General features: G+C 40.4%; 1 protein-coding gene across 3 annotated transcripts in view; it reads right to left on the reverse strand.

The window, feature by feature from the left end:
• The window catches only part of NSMCE2 (NSE2 SUMO ligase component of SMC5/6 complex), a 209,593-nt gene that overhangs the window by 141,308 nt on the left and 44,942 nt on the right, over positions 1-23,343 (reverse strand). For all 3 annotated transcript variants that reach the window (XM_087864624.1, XM_045805649.2, XM_045805650.2), the window contains exon 4: positions 4,123-4,276. In XM_087864624.1, the coding sequence (XP_087720750.1) occupies positions 4,123-4,276 (154 nt within the window). The remainder of the gene's footprint in view (positions 1-4,122; positions 4,277-23,343) is intronic.

Below are 23,343 nucleotides of genomic sequence, written 5' to 3' on the forward strand. Positions count from 1 at the left end.
TTATGGAAAATCTAAAGTTTAAAAAACAAAAACAAAAAACAACCCAAACCAAAAACCTGCCCTCATTTCTGATTGTGGTTTAGACCAGGGGTCAGTTAACTGTCCAAAGAAGTTTTATCTAATGCCTGGTAATATCTGTAAGACATAAATAACTACTAAAAAAATTACCGTGTGCAACTTAAGTATGTTACCTTTTGAGTAATCATAGCTTTAAATGAGTACAGCATATGTTACGTTTATATTCTAGGGACAAATACCAGATATTTGTAGTATCCTTCCTCTTTCCCACTGTAATCCTCAGCACACTCCTGCTGGGCCTGAACCCAGCCTCTGAGTCTTCCTGAACATATAGCTCCACACAGCCCCTATCAATTGACTGGTGATATTAGTCACAAATAAAAGCTTCAGAGGGGAGAGGGGTGGGGGAATGGGATAGACTGGTGATGGGTAGTAAGGAGGGCACGTATTGCATGGTGCACTGGGTGTTATACGCAACTAATGAAACATCGAACTTTACATCAGAAACCAGGGAGGTACTGTATGATGACTAACATAATATAATAAAAAAACATAAAAAAAAAAAAAAAAGACGGGGGAAAAAAAAAGCTCCATTTTCCCATTCGGACTCTCACCCATGCTGTATAACAGCTGTTTCTCGCATTTTTCTTTGCTTTTGTTATTTGTTATTAATGGTTCTCACATTATTTCATGCATGTATATATTGTCTTTTCCAAGTACAGGAACTCTGCCTTTTATTTATCTTGGAGCACGAAATGCAATGATTCATGAACAGCAGTCACTGAGAGTGTTCTGAATGTACCAAAGACAAATGTATAGTACTTCTGGAAAAATCTAAAGTTAAAAAAAAAAAGAAAAACACAAAACCCCCCAAAAACTGTCGCTGTTCCTGATTATGGTTTAGGCCAAAGTCAGTAGACTTCTTCTGTAAAGATAGCAAGTATTACAGTTTTGTTTGCCAGATGGTCTCTGATATAACTACTCAACTCTGCCATTATAGTGTAAGGCAGATGCAGAAATGTGGAAACCAATGAGTGTGTCTCCATTCCAACAGAACTTTGTTTTGGACGCTGAAATCTGAATTTTACGGAATTTTCACACATCACAAAATAACATCCTTCTCTTAACGTTTCTCCAGACAACTTAAAAATGGAAAAACACCATTCCTGGCTTTCAGGCCATAGAGAAACAGGAGGCAGGCTGCACTTGGCCCACAGGCTATAGTTCACTGATCTCTGGCCTAAATCTGTGGTTCTCAAAATGAGAACTTCGGGTGGTCCGCAAGATCCTTTCAGCAAGTCCAACTACCCATGTGTGCGGGCAGAATTTCCTTGTAGACTTCAAGCAAACAACGTACCACAGCAGACTGAATGCAGAAGCAAGTATGAGATTCCAGCTGCCTTCTATTAAGCCAGAAACTGAAGAGATTTGCAAAAATGGAAAACAATGTCACACCTCTCACTAATTTTTCTTTATGTTTGGAAAATACATAGTTGTATTTCATAATCCTCTTTATGGTAACACATATGGGGTTTACTACTGATTTTTAAAATGGATTAGTATTTTTGAAATTTCTCACAGTTTTGATTTCTAATGTGATAAATGTCAATAGCTACAACCCATGTAAACAAAAGCTCTCTGGAGGCCCTCGGTATGTTTTAAGAATGTAAAGGGATCTTGAGACCAGAGAGTTCGAGAGCCAGCTGCCGAACCACAGCTGGGTTAACTTACTCCTGCGGCAGGGTGCGCCAAAGTGGCTTGCAGGCCACTTCCTCAGACCACCTGATTTCAATCTCCATCTTGGCCTCTCCCCACCAAAGAGCTTCCCAGCATTTCTGTGATTAGATCCTGATTCGGCAAAATTGAATCCAATGCAATTTATGTTTGTGTAAATACAGTTGGGGAGAGCGTGGCGGTGCTTTTCATGAAGAACCCTTCAGATATGGGGAGACCATAAAACTGTTTCAGGCTTTACTTTGCCAAAAGAGGCAACTAGAAGCAAGAATCTCTCCCTGGCTTGTAGTTTCCAATCTTAAAAAAAAAAAAAAAAAATTATTGTAATTCCTTGCCTTCAGAACATATCTCAAAACAAACATTCACTGGCTCCTGTATAAATGCTAGTCCCTCCGACTTGGCTCCACAAAGACTGTGGGCTCCTGATGCTAATCAGCATCCTCACAGCAGCGTTCCATCTAAAGCATTACATCTAAAGAAATAAAATCCATTAGACATGGTGCTACTTTGACAGTATTAATAATGCACTAAAAACTGCATTTTGCAAGTGAAGTATACACGCCCTATGGAGCATTCTAAGAGGGTCTTAATATTTTGCTTGTTCTGTCATTTGAGATTTGAAAACTTTTTAAAAGAATATTTTAAGAGAAACAAAAAGGGAAAGTGATCTTAATTCCAGTGTTACCATATACAGGGAAATCCTATATAAGGAAGCATTTCTTTCAATATAAATTTCCTTTGTCATAAAGTTTAACTGTCTATCCAAATGATGCGTAGGACTGCTGGCCTGGGGAAACCGCCTCCACCCCCTCCCTCCTGACCATTTTAGAGAGAATTAAAGAAATAATGACCATGATTCCTACATTTGTCATTTTGCTGAATTACACATCCTTCATAAGAAAGTGTTCCCTCGTGAGTATACAATTCTGAAGGTCTTTATAGCTTTCTCTTATGGAATAATACCTTTGTAAACAATAACAAAGGCAGAAAAAAATTCATATTTTTGGATATTTATCCTTCAATCTGTATTATCAAATATCTAAAAAAATCAAGAATTCTGGTTGGATGCTAAATCCGCCATAAATTGTCATTATTGGCTCCAACCAGAAAACGAAATACATTTAGCTGTTCTGACTCACACCAAAACTGAAATTCACTAGCACCTTTAAGATCAGGAGGACACTAGCAAATCATTACATTACCTGTTTGGGGGATTATTACCCAGGTGGGGGGGACCATGCAATTTATATTAGAAGGATTTTGGTAGCTGTAATGTTCAAAGAAGAACGAAAAATAGATGAAAACGTGGAGAAAATGCTTACTGTTTAAATCCACGTAAAAGCAAAAGTCTCATCATGATTGCAAAACATTCCAAATTGTGAAACTTAAGTTACTTGTAAAATAGACAAAAGTAGAGCTGCTTCCTCAGTCGTTTTTTGAGACCTCAGCATCAATTTAAAGAAAATGCTTATATTTAAAAGAAAGCTTATTTCAAAATACAAATCCTTACACTAAGTACAAATAAGGACGTGAAGAAAATTTACATCCCATATGACAGTGCTCCATGCGTACGCAAATGAAGATGATAGGAAACTGAAATTACAACAAGTTACTTGCTTCACTATCCAGTTCTTTAAGGAATAAGAGTTGGGAGCCCAGAAGAATGACAAGCAGTGCTCATGTAAAAATTATCAAAATTACACAAAATTGTTATGTGGATTACTCAGAAAAAAGAGGAAAAGAAAGGACGGATTGTACTTCACTGTGTAGAAAAGATCTACTTCTGTCAAATACTATCTACAAAAATTTTTTTGTATAATGAATCGTTTTTCCCAATCTCATTTTTAAATCAAAACTATGTTGGAATCACAAGCACATGGAATTTATGCTACCACAAAAGAAGAAGGGATCAGGAAGATCCTGGTCCATATTTGAGAAGGAAAAAACTAGTTTGAGAAAACACTGCTACTACGACTTCAAAGCAGCAAACTAGAACTCAAACTGGTTTTTTTAAAAGCATGGCACAGCAGTTTAAAATTTGAAAAACACCATTGCTATTTTAATAAAATAGTTCCGTTTTAATTTCCCAATTCCTCTCCCCAGCAATAGGACAATAGAGAGTCACTTTGTCGAGCTGCTGGGGAATTTTCTTAGCACTTTGTGGAAACTGTTGGCTTTCAGAAATGGACAGGCTGATTGGAACCAAAAGTTAGACAAAATACAGAATTGCAACAACAATAAAAAGCAATTTAGAAAGAGGATCGAGCCAAGCAGATAGGCAAACTTTATAAAATCAGTCTTCTGCGGGTGTTTATCAGGTCAGTTCCCTAATTTCAAAAAGCCGAACCAAAGCAAAGCATGCGGACTTACATTGCTTCTTTAGTTCTTTCAGCTGTTGTTTAAACTGTACAAATTTTGCATTATTTTGAAAGTCTGCATCACAATTCTTATTCTGTAAAGCCAAAAATTTCTTCTCCACTAATAATTTTAGATCTGGTATTTTTTCTGGACGTTCTTCTTTTACCTAGGGAAGACAATACAGTTATCTCAGTTAAAAGTTAACAATGACACCGTTTTGTGACCTTATTTTTATCTCATTTCATTCAAATACAAATGAGGTAGAAAACAGAATCCCAACAGAACCAGAGAGACTTGTTCCAGAACAGAGAGCTGGTAAACAGTGGGGGGAGCCATTCGTCCCGTCCACTCATCACTTTCTTAAACCCTCACCCCAGTGCCCTACTAACTTGCCCTCTCCTGACAACTCTTATGGAAAAATCTCACACCAGCGCAACTCTGTGCCCTCCAACTTCACCAGAACTTGAGCCTCATGCCTTCCTCCTTTTTGCCAGGTCTGCTCAGTCCCCTCTTCTACTCCCCAAGTGCTGATTCCAGCCTTCATTCTCCTCAGGGCTCCTCTGCTCCGGCTCTCTGCCCCAGCGGGGGAGAGTGGCTTGGACTTCACCAAGAAGTTAAGACTTTAATCTTGAATTTCACCATCTGCTGCCACAACCAGGAGTTAAGCGTCCCCTGTTCTGTTCAAAGTTAAACTCTCAATCTATATTCCTTTTGTTCCTCCCAATATCTTATTATAAAACTTTCAAACATGTGGCAAAGTCGCAAGAACTGTATTTTGCCATTCACCTACCTCCTAGAGGCCACAATGAACACTTTGCAATGTTTGCTTTATCACCATATCGGTTCCATCTATCTGTTTTTCTTTCTATCCTCCATCATGCTTTTAAGTTCATTCTTAATTCCATCTTCTTCGCCTGTCAGAACAAACTTTCCCCTCTAGAAGCCTTCCCCCAAAAACCTCTAAATTAGCTCTTTACTCCCAAATTTAACAACAAACACTTCCTCTAATCCCTGCCCACTCCCCTCAGTTCTTTTCTCTTTCTAGTTCAACTCCTTGGAAAACAACATGTGTACCCACTGTTCCCACTTCCTCAACCTCAAACTTCAGCCACTGCCATCAAGCTCCCCCCACCCCTCACTTCACTGTGACTGCTCTTCTTCAGGCCTTCATATTTGGCCCCTTGAATCACTGGCCTTTTCCTAATGCTTCTGCCACCAAGCAAAATTCACCAACTCTCCCTCATGTCCCAACACTCCTTCGACTTCTACCACAGCCCCTGTAATAGTCAATTGCATTTATTTTTACATGTTTCTTTCCCATAATAAAATGTAATCTTTGAAAAATATTTGATTTATCACTGCGTTTGCCAGCACCTGGAAGGGAGTAGGTAGTTGCCAATGTGTGTACTCAATATATTTCAAGTGAATTAATCTTACATGCTCCAAATATACTTAGGCAGTTGTCAATGTGTGTACTCGATATATTTCAAGTGAATTAATTTTACATGCTCCAAATATACTTAGGCACTAAAACCCCACAACTGATCGACTTAACTGTCATTAGTAGAGCATACAATACAATTTCTGAGCTGGCAGACAACTTAGAGGTCATCCAACCTTGATCTCTACCTTCCTCAGTTTCATAAATAAATAAAATTATATAGAGAGAATTAAATGACTGGTTTACTATAATCCAGTTGGTTGGAGGCAATGTTAAGACTGTAAGAGAGATACAGAAAATTCTTGCTCTTGGTTCCAATCAATGGAATATACTTCTTACCTCTCCGAATCTGAGTATCAATGCATATGAAATCAAAAGATTACCTGCAATTTATGTTTCAATTACTCTTTGTCATGGAAAAAAGAATTATATAATCTTCTTTTAACTGCTATTTTAATTTTTCAATTAGTTAAATAAAAAATGAAAATTAAACATGAAACCAAAATGCCTAAATGTATATTTATAGTACTGAGTGTAGAAACTGTCTTCTCATTGTCCGGGTGATATTCAACTAGTGCTGGATCCATAATCAAAGACAGTTGTGAAAAATACAGAGAGGCTTTAATGACACATCTTATATGTAATTAAAAATTTAAAATAAGTCCTGTAAGGCTAAAGAACCAATAAAGCTCAGTTTGGAAAAGAGAAGGTAGAGAGGCAATTTAACAATGCCTCATGTCTCAAGAAAAAGAGCTGTTACACGTGGTGACTAGCTATTCTCCACCTCTACCATGGATACAACAAGACGAAACAAGTTCAAGATTGTAGTGTGAAGTTCAGAGTAGATACAGAAAATAAATTACAAGTTCTCAGAAAAGAATTATAGCCTCTCATTCTGGATTTATAAAATAAAATGCCTCAGATCCACCTGAGATGTTAATGGTGATATTACAGGCAGGTATAAAGGTGAACCTTCTCAAAGTCCTTAATGGGGTTGAAATTATTATTTAATCTGAGGCAATCAGAGCACACCTGAGCAGATGATCAGTAAACACAAAAGTTCTTTCCCAATAAAGTCTCTAACCCACTCAACATATTTAATTTCCCTAGCTTCATTACCACCACTGCTGAGGAGCTGGCTGGAACATGGGGGCGGAGGAGATGGAGAAAGGACAGGCATTTTGAGGTTGACAACATGGCAACCTGAAACAGGACTAGGAAAACCTGAATAAACCAAATTTAGTGATTCAGAGTACTCTTTTCCCCCAAGGCCAGAACCTCAAAAGAACTGCTGGAAAGCACATAAATTCACTGCAGCAAGTATCTTCTCTGGAAATGCGATGCTGCGGTTGGCACAACTATGCACTGCAAAGAGAACTTACTGTACTATAGCTATTAAAACGAGAGCCTGGAAAATATTAAACTCCTTATCTGTTTAAATCAATGCAATAAATGGGGATTAATGATATTTTTAATGGAATCTTGCTTTGTTTGTATCTTCAAGAGAAATAAGATACATAATCCCAAAGTGGGAAGGAAAAAACCCAGCCTTTGGGTAGCTGATCATAAGTGCTATCTAGTCTGAAAAAGGTAAGGATGGCTCTCTTTCCCCAGGACAAATTTAAAATACACCCAAGAAATCTGAGATTGGAGGAGAGATTTTATTGGATCCTCGGTCTATCCCTTTCCTAAGGATAAAGTCCCTAGAATTTAAAATACACCCAAGAAATCTGAGATTGGAGAAGAGATTTTATTGGATCCTCAGTCCATCCCTTTTCTAAGAATAAAGTCCCTAGACATGGGACTTAAACCCTAAGTGAATTAAAAGACACAGGGTGTATCAGTTTGCTAAGGCTGTCACAGCAAAGTAAGCCACCACAGACTAGGAGGCTTAAACGATAGAAAATATTTTCTTACGGATCTGCAGGTTGGAAGTCTCTGGCTTGTAGACGGCCGTCTTCTCTTTAAGTCATCACACGGTCTTCCTTTTATGTGCCTGTGCTTGAATTCCCTTTTCTTATAAAGAGAGCAGTCTAATGGATCAAGGCCCATTCCAACTTCATTTTAACTTAAATACCTTTTTTAAAAACCCTATCTCCAAAACGGTCATATTCTAAGGTACTGGGGATCAGGACTTCAACATATGAATTTTGGGGGAACACAATTCAGCACATACACTGGGTTAATAAATTTATGAAACAGGATTTTTTTAAAATAAAGATTTATTTATTTGAGAGAGAGAATGAGAGAGAGAGAGCGCGTGCACGCATGCACCCCAGGGGTAAGAAGCCTGACCTGGGGCTCTGTCTCATAACCCTGAGATCATGACCTGAGTCAATATCAAGAGTTGGATGCTTAACCAACGGAGCCACCCAGGTGCCCCTGAAATGGGATTTAAAAACAACAACAAAAACAAACAAAAAAAAACAGCTCTTAGATTCATCTTTACGCCACTGTAATTTAAAAATGACAGAAACTGTCAAGAGGTAAACTTAGCAGATACCATACTTACATAATGGGAATGTGATACTGCCCTTAGGAGAGAAAAGGTCAGGTTTTATGCACCACCCACTTACCCATCCAGTATTCAGCGAGCACCTTCCAGGTGCTAAGCACTGTAGCTGAACAGGAGAGAAACCAGAAAAGTCGATCAGGAGCAGATGGTGAATAGTTTTGAAAGTGAGACCTGATCTGATAGGCAGCAAAAGACACTAAAAGATTTTAAGAGTAAAGTAAGAATACCATGAGAAATTAAAAAAAAAAGTTGCTGAAGTTAAAGCATGTAAGACGCACTTCAGGCAAGAAAGGAGAAGGAAGTTATTGCTATAGGTTAACTAATGGCAGAGGCGCTGGAAACTTGACTAAATTGTAGCCTTTTTTTTTTTTTTTGATTTTATTTATTTATTTATTTGACAGAGAGAGAGCACATGAGAGCACAAGCAGGGGGAGAGGCAGAGGAAGAGGGAGAAGCAGGCTCCCTACTGAGAAGGGAGCCCAACGCGGGGCTCGATCCCAGGATCTCAAGGCCATGAGCTGAGCTGAAGGCAGATGCCTAACTGACTGAGCCACCAGGCAATCTGTAATGCCACTTTTACAGCGGAATGGCCAAGTCCTTTTGTGCGGAGGACAAGGGATTGTGGATGACTCCAGGGTATTTAATAGTTGACATGGGCAACCAAGTAAATTACATTTTCTTGAGGAAAGAAGGGTGCAATCCTGAATATCTGTGCAAGTGGAGAGATCTAGTATGCAGCAGGGATAAATAAGAAGATGGGAACAGAAAGAAAAGAGATACAAAAGGAACTCTAACAGAAGTAAAGAAGAAAGCCAGGTGTGAGGAATGCCACAGAAGAAAGAAAAAGAGAAAATTTCCTTAACAGAGGTGCTTGTCTTTTGGGAAAATGATGCAAGAGAGCTTAAGTAAGATAAAGTCTAAGAAGAGACTGGAAGTCGTTACTAGGTACTCTGTACAACGCAGTGGAACCAGTTACCTGTCTCAACCTACCAAGCCCGTGAAGCTTCTCTCAGGCAAGGATTATCTGCCTGGTGTCTAGTGCACTTCCTGTGGTATAACAGATGCTCAAAAGATGCTGATGAACAAGTGAACTATGGGGCAGCCAAATAATACTGTATTGAGATGAGAGAAGAGATTAAGGGAGTTCTGTGTTAACAGATGAATAAAGTTTGGCAGCAAAGGAAGAGAGACATGGGAGTAGATCATGGGAAAAAGAGCTAAAGAGCCTCGTTTATTTGCACAGAGGATAAGAGTAACTTGAAATCAAGGTGACATAATGGAGGGAAAAGAACATGGACCCTGGGATCAGACAGATCTGGAACCACCCTATATATGGATCTTGGGACAATCCTTCCAGGTCTTGGATTTCTCTTACCTCTTGGTTAGGAATCAGGAACACCCACTTCAGTGTTGTGAAGACTTAATTAAATCATGCTTGTGTTTCACTTTGGCATGTAGTGGATGTTAAATTTTTCTTATTCTTTTCCTTTTACCTTTAGCATATAGCCTTGAACGTGCTTATGGACCAAGAAGGAGCCAGTGGGGGAACATAAATCACAAACGCTAAGAGAAAGCAAGTAACAGATTTCATTTGAGAAAATCATTCTCTAGGGCAAAAACTATAGAGGAAGGAAGACCAGCTGGGAAAGCACAACAGTCTTTACCAGGTGTCAAAAATGCCTCCCGGGCTGGACAAAGATCTGAGGAAACCCCCAATAAGAGGACAACAGGAAGTGGTGAGGAGCCTGGTGAAGTAGACAGTACAAGCCCCAGGTGAGAGGAAGCTGCTACACAGTGCCAGATGACTGCGGCCACGCGAGAGAGCAAGTCCAAGTGTTTAAAGAAAAATTAGAAATCTAGATTTTCTGGCGACATGTTTTCTTGTTTTTAAAACAATGCATAGTCCAAACAATACATTAGCCTAAAGCAGATGACTCTGAAACGTCTATTTAATGCAAAGTAGTTATTTTAAGACATAAAAATAAAAGTACTTCTGTGATCCACAATATTTGGGGGTGGAGTGCAACTCCCAAATTTCTACTGGAAGGATGAAATATGGTCCTTCCAAGCAGGACAGACAATAATGGAAAAATAACAAAAAAGAGAGGAGAAAGAAGGATTCCATTTTGATGTGCTAACCCAAAGCATTTATTATGAAAAACATGGGCTCAACACTTGAAATTAAAAATGAGGCTCTGCTACTAACTGAATGGCCTTGGAGAAGTTACTAAATGCATCTAACCTTAGTTTCCTCACTTCCAAGTAGAAAATACTAGCGGTACTTGCCTCACAAGTGTTGCTGAGAAAAATACGTGGAATGAAGCAACAAAGAACCAAGTAGTCGACCACAGAGAATATGAAACAATGAGTAGCTGTCGTTGTTGCTGTCATCGCACACTTATCTTTGGGGTGCCTGGATATATAGGTCTGCAGCTCAGCAGCCTGACAGGGAAACATTAGTAGAAACCATGGAAATGAATGGGATTACCAAGACGACTAAATAGAAACCAAAAAGACTAAATAGAAACCAAGGATAGAACAATGGAGAATACCACATTTATGGGGCAGCTAGAAGATTCTAGAAATAAGAAGGACAAGCATTAAGAAGATAAACAAAAGAAAATACCCCAAAAGTCCAGGAAGGAATTTCAAGATCTGTCAGATGCTACAGAAAAGTCAAGCTACATAAGGATTGAGAAGTGTGCACTGGACGTGGGGACTGGGTCACTGGGGACTTCAGCAAAAGCAGAGATATGCACGAAGTGCTGACTCCAAAATAATCAGACTTTTGTTCAATTAATTGTTTCAACAAGATGGAGAAATAATAGGAAAACACACACACACACACAAATACCCCGAAGTTCCATAGGCTCTCCAACTAACTGCTCAGTTAGCTCAAAATCACTCATGAAAGTTTAGCTCCATTGAATTGGGACCCAACACCCCTGTGACTGCAATATTTCTCTATGTCAGCAAGGAGAAGGCATTCAATGAGCTGTCAACAACTAACTTAGGCCTCTGGTGGCTCTTTCTCTCTGAAGAAGTTGATTGTTTTAGGAAAAGTGATTATGGCTGAAACAAAAGGCAGAATTTGGTCCTTACCCATATCATTTTCAACATGCTTTAACATAAAATTTTAAATATACCTCATTTTTTTCAAACAGTATTATATACATACGCAATTACTCCAAGTATTTCATTTTATTGCCTGAGGGCAAAGTCAAGGTCTTCTCCTCCTCCAATTATCATGGCCTTATAGCTATCATTTCACTGGGAGGGGAGATCACAGGAGCTAAGGATATTAATGGGCTGAGTCATTCATACACTTTGAATCATGTGAGAATCTAGTATAAAATTAGTCATTCTTGTAACTAAACCAAGACTCAGATGGATTTACTCTCTAAAACAGCCAGGGTTACATGTTTGGCTCCCAAAATAACACATACCTGATGATTTACATTTTGGAAATCACACAGCCTTTAGAAGTTTATTACAGGCACATAGTAGTGATAGGCAATCTGCTATGTGTTCTGCGCAGCACACTAAGCACTCCAAGCTCTAATTCACACTCAACTTGGTCTAAGGCTACAGGACCTGCTTTCATCATGCTGGGAATCCAGAGGGAATTACCTCGATTGGTCCTAGAACATTCACTCAACAAATATTTAAGCCCCAACTGGGGACCGGGCATTAAGCTAAGCACTGAGACATTTATCTTAGTTGGCCCACACTTGCGACACACCACCAACCTAACTGGTCATGCACAAGGTAAATTTATGTAGGCCAACACTGTCTCTACCTTTATACAGAAAAAAGTTTGGTAAAGTTTTTATTGAAAGGCGTGTCCAGGCCAAGAATCATTATGCTTTCACTGGGTATAACCTAATTGCATGTACATATATAGACACACTAGATTTCCTACAGAGTTTACCATACTGTCTTTGCCCTGTTAAAAAATATATATTTTATATAAAATATATACATATCATACATATCACACACACACACACACACACACACACTCTCTCTCTCTCTCTCTATATATATATCACACACTAATGATGACGAGCATGGATTATAGCCTTCCGCTCATGCCAGTTTCTGTTGTCAATTGCACAATCTGCAATGAACTCTGCTGGACCCAATTATCTGTAGTTGAGTGAGTTTCCTAGTGCCATTATTTAGTTTGACTTCTGACAAAACACTTAAGAGAGAATACTTCCTTGTTGAGCATTATGACACATCAAATGGACTTCATAGTTTGCCAAGGTGTTGCAATACGCCATTATTGAGCAGCTGCCTACCAGACATGGAAATACCTCTCCTCCTTCAAGGCTTTCAGAAAAATTTTGAAAATAAACTTAAACATGTGTGAGAGTGCTGTTGGTCTAGTTCTAATGGACCAGTCCTACTAGAATAGATAGTTTCCTAACAGATGGCAGTTGAATGAGGCAACTTGCCATGTATGTGCATCTGTTACTAAACATTTATGCTGTTGAAAATGACTCCAATAAATTTCTCATGGCACCATTCCCACTACAAGACAATGATCAACAGGAATCATTTATTTATACAGAATATAGCATTTTTTGCTTTAACAGAATTCATAGAAATGTGCATTATTTATTCATTCGTCCATTAAATAAATATTTATTGAATGCCTACCACATGCAGGCACTGAGCTAGGCAATGGAGATGTGATAGGGAGCAGACTAACCTGCACCCTGCTGTTCCCATGGGGTTTAGGGTCTAGTAGAGGCACCAGCATTATCCAAACAGTCAAATACACTATCACCAACTGTGATAAGTGCTGTGAAGGAAACGTATCAGATGCTAGGACAGCATGTACAACATAAGTATTGAGGACATCATTTCACAGGCAATCTTTTGAAGCACTGCTCAATTTAAACACAGGTCACACTGATGGGAGGGTGGGAGGAAGCTGATTACTGTTATTCACAAACACTGCACTCACACAGCACCTTCACGGGGGTGGTTAAAGCTTTATACACACAAGTATCATTATCCCAGTTTTAAAGATGTGAGGAACGGGCAGCTAACAGTAGTTAAGCCTCTTGTCCAAGGTCACACTGAGTCAATGACCAATGGTTTGAACTCATCTGAATCCCCTTTCAACTTAATTTTGCTTTGCTTGTGCCTCCAAGCAACAACTCAGAATGAACTTTTTATACTCCATCTTCATTTTATGAAGACATACTTGATTGCAAGCATGTACCCTCAAATCTTTAGTGGTCATTTGTTAGTTCTTGTATGAAAAAAACTCATTCTGAATTTGAAATTGCCTTTCTTGTCTGCCATGCCTCTGTCGGCCACAGAATTACTAAATGTCTTATTTATCTTTATGGTATTTCACTCAAGATTTTGCAGTGAAAAAAGTACAGCAATGGGTTGATGCTAATGGGATTTTCTGATCTTACCAAGTACCCCATTATCCAGAAAGATGATCTTCCAGAATGCTAAAACATTTACTGGAAATTCAGTTCCAGTGCTTAATGGGAGACAACACCTCATGAGGTTAGAGTAATGTCCCACAGGATGCCTGTAACCAGTGAATAATACAGGACATTCTTTCTCCAGTAGCCAGGACACATGGGCCAGGAAGCAAAGGACAAGTACACATCTTCTCCCTGTCATCACACCTAATGACCAACTTGCATTTCCCACCCTCCCTCTCCCCCCTTGGCTGCAACTCTAGTTCTGCTGGTTTAACAGTCTTCAGTACCCAAGCGAACAGTGATTTCACCAAGAGACTCAACAAAGCCTCCACTGATCTGGAAGTTAAACTGCAACCTAGCAATTTTGAGCTCCTCGTGACACTGAAAAGACAGACAAAAAATGAGGTTACAGAACTGGATGGAACAACGAATCTTGATTATCAAGGGTAAAGAGGATGGCTGCTTCAGAGTGAGAATAGGGAGGTGTGTGTCAGGGACGTGAAACACCTCCTGGGTTTGCCATTTCTAATGGTAAAAGATAATGGAAGTTAGAAATAACTCCATACAGGCGGGACCATCAAGAACAGATACCCCAGGAATGAATGTCGAGGTGTTCCAGTCAGATAAAAACCTACATCAGCGGAGAGTTCGCTGAGGGCAAAGAGAACATGGAATGGGTAGTGGAAAAAGGAGTTAGGGGCGCCTGGGTGGCTCAGTCGTTAAGTATCTGCCTTCGGCTCAGGGCGTGATCCCAGGGTCCTGGGATTGAGCCTCACATCAGGCCCTCCGCTGGGAGCCTGCTTCTTCCTCTCCCACTCCCCCTGCTTGTGTTCCCTCTCTCGCTGGCTGTTTCTCTCTCTGTCAAATAAATAAATAAAATCTTAAAAAAAAAAAGGATTTAAAAATACCAACTATGGGTTCAGGACCAATGGCGAAAGCTAAGACAGAAGTATCGATACAGGTGTCTCCCTTAGTTTGATACATACATATTTATGGTTTTAACTCATTTCTCCCTTTCCTCTTCTCCTAATATTTTATAAAAAGTTGGAGTACCATAACGGAAGTTACCCCCCCCCCCCAAAATGAGCATGGCCCAAATATCCTGGACTTGGCAACAGCAACTAATAAGAAGTTTGATCATCCCACCTTTTGGGGGAAGAGAGAGAGCTGCAATATGTTAGTAGGACACATTTCATTACTGTTCCCACTGTTTGCAAATTTAAGTCTGGAAGAAAAGTGTACTCAGATGTTGAGCAGCCAAGCTCACTGGTCCAGAACCTTTTGAACACTCTTCCTATGTTTGGGGAATCTCCTACCTTATGAGAGATACCTCACCGGTGGTGGAACCACAGATTTGCTTTCTCAGCCTCCCTTGCAGCAAGAACACAGACATGATGTTGGCCCTTGGCCTGGAACTTCAATTCTCAAGAATGACGTGAGGCAGTACAGTGTAGAAAGTGCCAGCATAGCCCCTGGAACCAGATTACCTAGGGATCTGACCTTCAAATCTCAGCTCTGCCTCTCACTACCTGTGTGATCTTGGGCAAGTTACTTAACCAGTCAGAAACTCCATTTCCTCATCTACACTCTACCCAAGCCAAGGGTGTTGTGAATATTGAATAAATTAATATATTTAAAGAATTTGGAGCTTTGAAATTCAAATACAGTAGCCACTAGCCACATGTAACTTTTTGTTTTTTTAGATTTACTTATTTTAGAGGGAGGGAGGGAGGGAGGGAGGGAGGGAGGGAGGGAGGGAGGGAGGGAGAGGGGGAGAGAGAGAGAGAGAATCCTCAAGCAGACACCCTGCTGAGCACGGAGCCCAACACCGGGCTCCATCCCAGGAAACTGAGATCATGACCTGACCCAAAATCAACAGTTAACTGACCGAGCCACCCAGGTGCCCCCACATGTGGTTATTTAAGTCTAAATTAAAATTAAATAAAATTTAAAATTTAGTTGCTCAGTCACACTGTCACATTTCAAACGCCAGTACGAGTGGCTACTTTTCTGGACAGTACGGATGCAGAACATTTCTACTTTCCGTAGGAAGCTCTACCAGAAAGTGAGAACTTACAGAATCCTTCCAGGCACTCAGGAAGCACGCAAGTGACACTGCTACTGTCACTCTTACCAGTATTGTTATCATCACGCTGCTGTTGCTGTTGTTACTTTATAGTACATGCCAGAACTTATTTACCTTATACCCTGAAGTCTGTACCTTTGATCACCTCCAACTAATCCCCCCTACCCTCCACCTCTCTCACCCACGTCATCATTATTATTACAAAAGCAAGTTTAATTCTCAGCTGGATTTAAGGTCTGGGGGAGAAGACGGACAAGTGAAAAGCAACTAAATGTAGCTGGGTAAGAATCAGCAGCAGTATCAGGAGTGGCAACTGCTCTTAATTCATACTCTATTATGGGCAAGGTACTGAGCTAAGCACTTCACATGACTTATCTTAGTTAATCCCCCCTTCAAACAAACACACAACCTGAGAAGTAAGAACTACCACATCCCTACATTACACATTAGGAAATGAGGCTAAGGAGTGGCCTAACTCCGAGGAGTCACAGAGCCTGCCAGTGTTGGGGCTGGGACTCACAGCACTGGCAGGTCTGTTAAACTTGTAAGTCCATGACTTAACTACTACCCTAGACTTCACCAGATACTTACTGAGTGCCCACTAGGGGTTGTGCGCTGCTCCAGAGGCTGGCAGAACAGTAGTAAACTAAAGAGACCAAGTTCCCGACCTCAGGGACTTTACATTCTACTTGGGAAGTTCAGTAACAAAATAATAAAATAATTAACCAGATGATCACCATGAGTGTTACAGAGAACAATTAAACAGGGTGGGGTAAGTGAGCTCACCTCCACGGACAGTCAGGGAAGGCTTCACTGAGAAAATGACATTTGAACTGAGACCTGGAGCGAAGTAAAAGCAGATGAGGTGAGAAGTAATGATGGACGGAGGGCGGTACAGGTCAAAGAGGCCAGTGTGTGACCTTTAACCTTTATTCTGAGAGAGATGGGACGGTTTGGGCAGGAGTGAGAAGATCTGATTTTCTGTTTAAAGGATCACTCTGGCTGTTATGAGGAGAAGAGATTTTAGGGAGGAAGGGTGGAAGCAGGAGACCAAGTTGAAGCAGGCCACTGCAGTCACCTACACAAGGGTCACAGTGGCGTGGATTAGAGTGCCAGCAGCAGACGAGTCAGAGGCGGTCACACTCTAAATACACACTGAACGTGGAAACAATAGGGTTTACTGATGGGCTGAATACGGGTTGTGAAACAAGGAAAGAACTAAGGACAACTCTGGTTTTGCCCTGACTGAATGAAATAGTATAGCTGCCATCTTCTGAGGTGGACAAGTCTGGAGAAACAGCTGCTTTGGGAGGAAAAAGAATTAAGAGTTTAGCTTTGGAAGGTTGAATGTGAAATGCCAGTGGGAAGGAAATGAAGCAGAAATGGGAAGACAGTTGTAGATGTGAGACACGGACCTGGAGAGAAGGCAGGGGAACAGCCACAAATGCTATGAAATATGATTAAGTGCAAGGTGTTATAAGAGCGCATAAGAGTAATACACTTGGCCGACAGGGATTGGGCCATGTCAGGGAGGGCTGTTGAAAAGGAGCCGTGCTAAGTCCGTCAAGGGTAGGAAGGCGCTAGCTATCTCAAAGTGAGGGAAGAGCACCCCCAGTAGAAGGAATAACATGTACTGAGGCCAGAGACACAAGAACATTCCAAGAACTAGCATAAAAGAATGGTAAAAAGTGAGACTACAGAGTTAAGCAGGGGTATATACCAGGTAAAGATGTTTGAATTTAATCCTGAGAGTAATAAGGAATAATTGAAGAAAGTAATGTGTAAAGAGCAGACAAAATAATGAAAATGTGTAATTTAGAAAGATCACTTGGGCTACTGGACAGAAAACACCGGAAGGGAGCAAAATGCTATAGCAAACACGCCATCAGAGACTTAAGGCCCAAGATGAGGCTGAGGTGGGCAAACTCACCTCAGAGTTAGTCAAGTCTGGAGATGTAATGCATGCTGGGAGGAGCTCGGAGGAGGAAGGAGGACCACCAGCTTTCCGGTGTGGGAAACTGAGTGGAAGATATCGCCATTTACCAAGTTCTAGCACCCCAGAAGGAGAACGTGGGGGGAAAGTTCTCCCTGACGCCTGCTGAATTTAAGGAGCACACACAAGTGGGGATGTCAGTGTGATCACTGGACAAGCATCTGGGCAATAAGGATTGGGGCCTCGGCAGCATGAAGACAGTGATTCAAGTTACCAGCACAGAAGCTCTCTCTCGGGAAGAGAGTGTAGTATGAGAAGAGGCAAGGGTCAAAGAACAAGGAGGAACACGAAGATTTAGTGGATGGAGAGACATAAGTAGGATTCACCAAGGAGACTATGGAGAAGTGGCCGGGAGCTAGAAGAAAAAACAGACGTGTGTTGTCAGAAATGGAACTTCATACTTCAGGAGGGAGGGGGTTATCAATGGCAGAGAAATTAAATAAGAAAATGACCAAACAACAGCTACTGAGCTTTTCACAAGGTGTGTAACCTCAGCCTTAGCTTCCTCACCTCCCCAAGAACGTTACATTATGCTGTACCATATATAAAGTGCCAGGATGGCGCCAGACACTCGGCACTAAAAAAATGCTGCATTTTTATTGCCATGCATGTCAGACAGGTCATGGTAACAGAGAGAGTGGAGGTGGGGAGCAATGGAACCAATGACCATGAAGTACCATGTCCAGTTTGAAAAAGAGCAAGTGGCAGAAAAGAACGAGTCTTTTCCCTTTTCTGCTCCTCTCCCGATGTTTCTTTTCTCCCTCCTTCTAAAGGCAGCTAAGAATGCAGTCATTCCCACGAGCCTGTCAAAGGGACCTGTTCAGTTTATTTTAGAGTCTACACAAAGAACCGTGTTTTTGCAGCCTTTTACCAGAATCGTCATGAATTTGTGATCTGGAGGCTATACTCTTAAGAAGGGCAGCTTAAATTCATGAGCAGTCCACACAGAGATAAATAAATGTCCCTCAGAAATTAAATCTATCAATTAGAGATTTCAAAAATTCCTCTAACAGCTTGTGAAATGATAAGCGAGGTAATGCTTATCAAATGAAACATTCTAACTACATGATTAAAGAGACCTTTGAACAACCAAATGGACTTTCAGGCTGGTTTCGACACAGAGAGGTTTCCCAGATGGCATACGCTTTCCTATCAAGGATTAAGGTACTACCCTTCCTCGCTCTCACCTCCTCAGAGACATGGGGGCAGGTGGAACTGAGAAAACGGTCTCCAACACTTGCATTTCTAATGTAAGAAACACCGTGTTCTACATGAAAGAGTTCACGGATTTTCCCCCCTGTATTATAACCATTCCCATCCTATTTCTTTCACAGCCTCTTTGCTCTGGGATTGACTTTGTAATTCTTTCAATGCAACTCTCAATACACGAAGCCTATATTATATGCCTTTCCCTACCTGCTTATTCTGTGTTACATCCATCAAACTCAAGGTTCCTGGAAAAGCCCTAATTACTGAGAACCTCAATTTTCTCACACACATTTAGATAAACTTCCCCTTTCTATACAACTCAGTGGTGGCTGGTGATACTGGGCTATTTGGTGGTAAAGAGCGCCCTGCTTTAGAATCTCAACAGTGAAAGAAGCATTCCTTGCTCCAGTGTTTGTGCAAGTGTGTGGAGGGGCGACGGCGGGAGGAGGGACAGACATACGCGCTGTTAGCTCTCCCGAAGAAAGCACACTTGAGAAGAGAATGGGGAGGGCTAAGTTTCATGGAAGCGTATTCTTTCTGAGCATTCAGAGCCAGGAAGACCAGCCTTTCACAGCCGGCACCCCTGGGGAGCAAGAGCATCTCTGTCATGTTCCAGTCACACCCTCCGTGAACTAGCGGATCTTAATGACCAAAAGAACGAATCCACCATTTCTGTTATCATCTAAAAGAAAGGGAAATGCCAGTTGTTTTCTTCCTTCTGTTCTTGATAAGTATCCATCAGAAAATCTACTTAGTATGACTGTAGGAACTAAAAAGAAGTCAAAATATTTATTTTGGAAATACTACGTTTTTCCCTCTAAATCCATAACCTCTAACATTCTTAATTACCCCAAAGATTCTGATAAATAGGACGTCTGACTTCAAATCCCTTGTCTTTATACCATATTACACAACTACAGCATGGAATGAGGGCAATCCATGGATATGAAGCCGGATCTTTCCCTCAGTTATCACATCTCACCCAACACAATAAAGACTGTGGAATTACTAATACTCCAGTAGTGCATTAATGCCCCTTTATCCTTATGGTTCCATTCACTCTGGTCTAGCAGCTTATCAAATTCTCCGATGCTGCCTTCTCTATAATTCATATGGCCTCCTAATATTTGAAATTACTTCCCACTACTAAGGCTATCAAATTGCTTTTAGCCTTCCAATCCATGTCCTATGAGAAAGGTTTCCTGACTAAATGAAAATGAATTCTATCCTTCACAAACCTAATCAAAAAGCCACTATACACAGGAAAATTAAAACAATAACCAAGATAAAACCAGTCAGATGCTTCATAGTCTATAAAATACTTTTTAGAATAATTTAACGTAATTTGATTCTTATTGCCCAGAGAGATTAAATAACTTCCTTGAAACAAACACCTAACAGGGGACAGAACTGAGGCTATAGGGTGGCCACCAAGTCTGAAAACACAGATCATGCTATTTCATAATGCAGTGTAATATTATATAATTAAGCCAGTATTGTGTGTGCACCTACATTCCAGGCTTGGTGGCCACCCTGTAAAACTCAGATCTTCTAGCCACAACTTATTTCCGTTGATTCTCCCACACGTTTTGCTCTGGAAGTGCTAAAGAAGGCAGCGACCAATGGAAAATACCACCTGACATTGAAATAATATTTAAACATTTATAAAGCAGCTTTCATATTGTTTCCCAATTTAATTCCCAACAACCTTGTGCATGGAGATTAAAAGAGGCAATTAATATTTGCTGACTGCCTACTATGTGAAACGTCACTTCCTGTGAAGGCAGGAAGTATTTTACTTATATTACCTCATTTAATCCTTGTAACAGCCCTATGATATTTGTTATACAGGCAAGGAAACCGAGGATTTCAAGAAGACAAGTCACTAGCCCAGTGTCATACAGTCAGGCAGTGGAGAAGCAGGGATGAGGCTGGCTCTTCTGATTCCAAATGCAGTGTTCTTTCCACTACCCCGGTGAACATTCTTTATATGTTCCATAAAATGCTACACACTGACCATGGAGAGACTTCTCCCTCAGTGCTTCTAAAAAAAACCCTGTGTGTCGGCTAGGTATACTTTTGTTACGGAAAGGACTGAATATTTTAATAATATAAACATAAAGCATCTGCAAAAACTGGGAAAATAAGATTTACTTCACTTTTATTTCAAATCCCTAAAATTCCTTCATATTCACACCACTGCCCCTTTTAAATTACAACGCAGACAAAAAGTTTTAGAAGGGTCAATTATACTGGACCCTTGAAAGTTTTCTTTTTTTCTGATATAACAGTTACATGTAACAATATTCTTTTCCTCGAGCAGCTCTTTATTACTAACAGAATCCCTCCCTTATGCAAGACAAATCAATGTAAAGAGTCACTTTTTGTTTAGACTAAATGTCCCAAATCTTTACCTTTGGGCAATTGGTAATAACATAGGTGTAAGACCAGAAGCATACTTTGTAAGAGACACTAGACAAAAGCATTCTTACTCCCACATGAAATCAACAACTCAAAGTAAACTCAGTGAACTCCATCTGTCTTGAGGCACGACAACAGCCTTGAATTACAGGTCAAAACACCAAGTTTCAGAGGCACCTGGCTGGCTTAGTCAAAGGAACATGTGGCTCTTGATCCTGGGAGCCTGAGTTCAAGCCCCCACATGGGGTATAGAAGTTACTTAAATAAAACGTTCTAAAAAACAAAAACAAAAACACCGAGGTTCAGAATAACCTCTTGAGAATAACCATGTGACCTAAGTGTGTCCCTTAACCTCGCTGAGGCTCAGAGCCCATCACATCTACCCTTCCTAATTGGAGGGTGACCATTAAAGAGGTCAAGGAGCCCAGAGGGCTTCACTTGGGGTGAAGGAAATTGGTTTCAGACTTTTAGTCCAAGGGCCAGGGGACTGACCAGGAGATGTTTCCAAATCTGGTTTAAGCAAAACATCAATAGCCCTGGGCAAATATCAAATAACCAGGGAAGCCAGAAAAATTCATTATCATCCAGACATAGGCTAAATCTTCCAGAACATTTTAAATACAAAATGATACCCATACTACAGATGGGCTTTGTTACAATTTTATACAACTTGGATCACAATTAACTACTTATGATTAAATCATTTTTAAAAATTTGCCTAGACTGGAACCTTAGCCTCTTAATGTTATTTATATATGAGACAGTGTTCCATGATTCAATTCAGAAATCCAAACACTTGCAATATATCTTCCTCCTCCCAGCTCTAGGAGCTAACAGAGACTCCCCATCTTTTTTGGCAGAATCAGGAAGCATCCTTCATTCTTTAATCCTGTGGCCATGTGGACATGAAATGTCAGATAAGGACTGTCAGGATGTAATAACTTACGGAACTACATTTCACCTTTTTTTGGGGGGGGAAGGGGGTCCACAACACATTCCTGTTTATAATCTCATTTTATTTACCACTTCCCAGTGAAGTATGCAGGACAAATACTATTATCACTCTGATTTTAGAAATAAGGAAGCTGGAGTACAGAATTAGCCTGACTTTTCCAAGCTCACCGCATGGCAGAATGAGGATTAGAAGCCAGATCTTTATTTCCCAGCCCAACACTCTTATCAATCAAACACCAACTGCTCAGGAAAGGGGGAGAAAGAAGTAAAGGTGATTGTGATTTATTCAGACTTTATTTTTTGACTAATTTTGTCTGGCTTTGTGAATTTTCATTAATTTCCATCCTCATTGTTGATGAGTTAGTCACTAACACGATCAGATCAGAAATTATAAATTGTTTTAAATTATTTCCTCACTGTTAAATATAGATATTCAACTCTAAGTGTTTCATAATGAAGTGACTCAGGGACTGAGCGAGTCCCATCTACATGAGTCACTTGTTGAACTGTTACAAGAGATTTATGTAAAACTCTTGGGAGGTGGGCGGGGAGGGGAGACAGAAATAAACATTTACCAAAAAGATGACTAAATTAAGGACAAAAAGTGAATGCAAAACTTACACATTTTTCCTTCCAGTTTAGGCTGTGGGATGGGAAAATAAATGTGAGGGAACAAGACACAAGTGACCCCTTACCATTAATACCTGCTTTGGGTGATTTAGGAGGGCTCACTGATTTAAATCACCATGTAGTGGGCATTTCTGTGGTAAGAGAAAGAGATTAAAAGTTAATGGGACAAACGCCAAGACCCTGCCCTTACATGGCACTTTTCCCTCCCCAGTGCTTTCACAAACCGTATCTCAGTGTATAATCAAGAAATTACTCAGATAGGAAGGGACAGATACTGCTGAGTTCCTGTTGCCAACCTGTTGAAGGTCACACGGCTATTGAGGAGTAAGTGCTGAAGAAACCTCAATCATTCAATCTAATTAAATTAACACCAATTTACCACTGTAATGGGATCACACGTTTTACACACAAAGGCGAAAACACCTGAATTCCCTATTCCGGCAGAGCAATTCCATTAGTATTCTAGAAAATGTGGTAGGACATATCCTAATTTCATCTATATTGTTTATAGGCACTTTAAGAACTATC

This window comes from Ursus americanus, chromosome 9, assembly GCF_024610735.1.
Source record: "Ursus americanus isolate L20-20 chromosome 9, mUrsAme1.1.p, whole genome shotgun sequence".
NCBI classification, from domain to species: Eukaryota; Metazoa; Chordata; class Mammalia; order Carnivora; family Ursidae; genus Ursus; species Ursus americanus.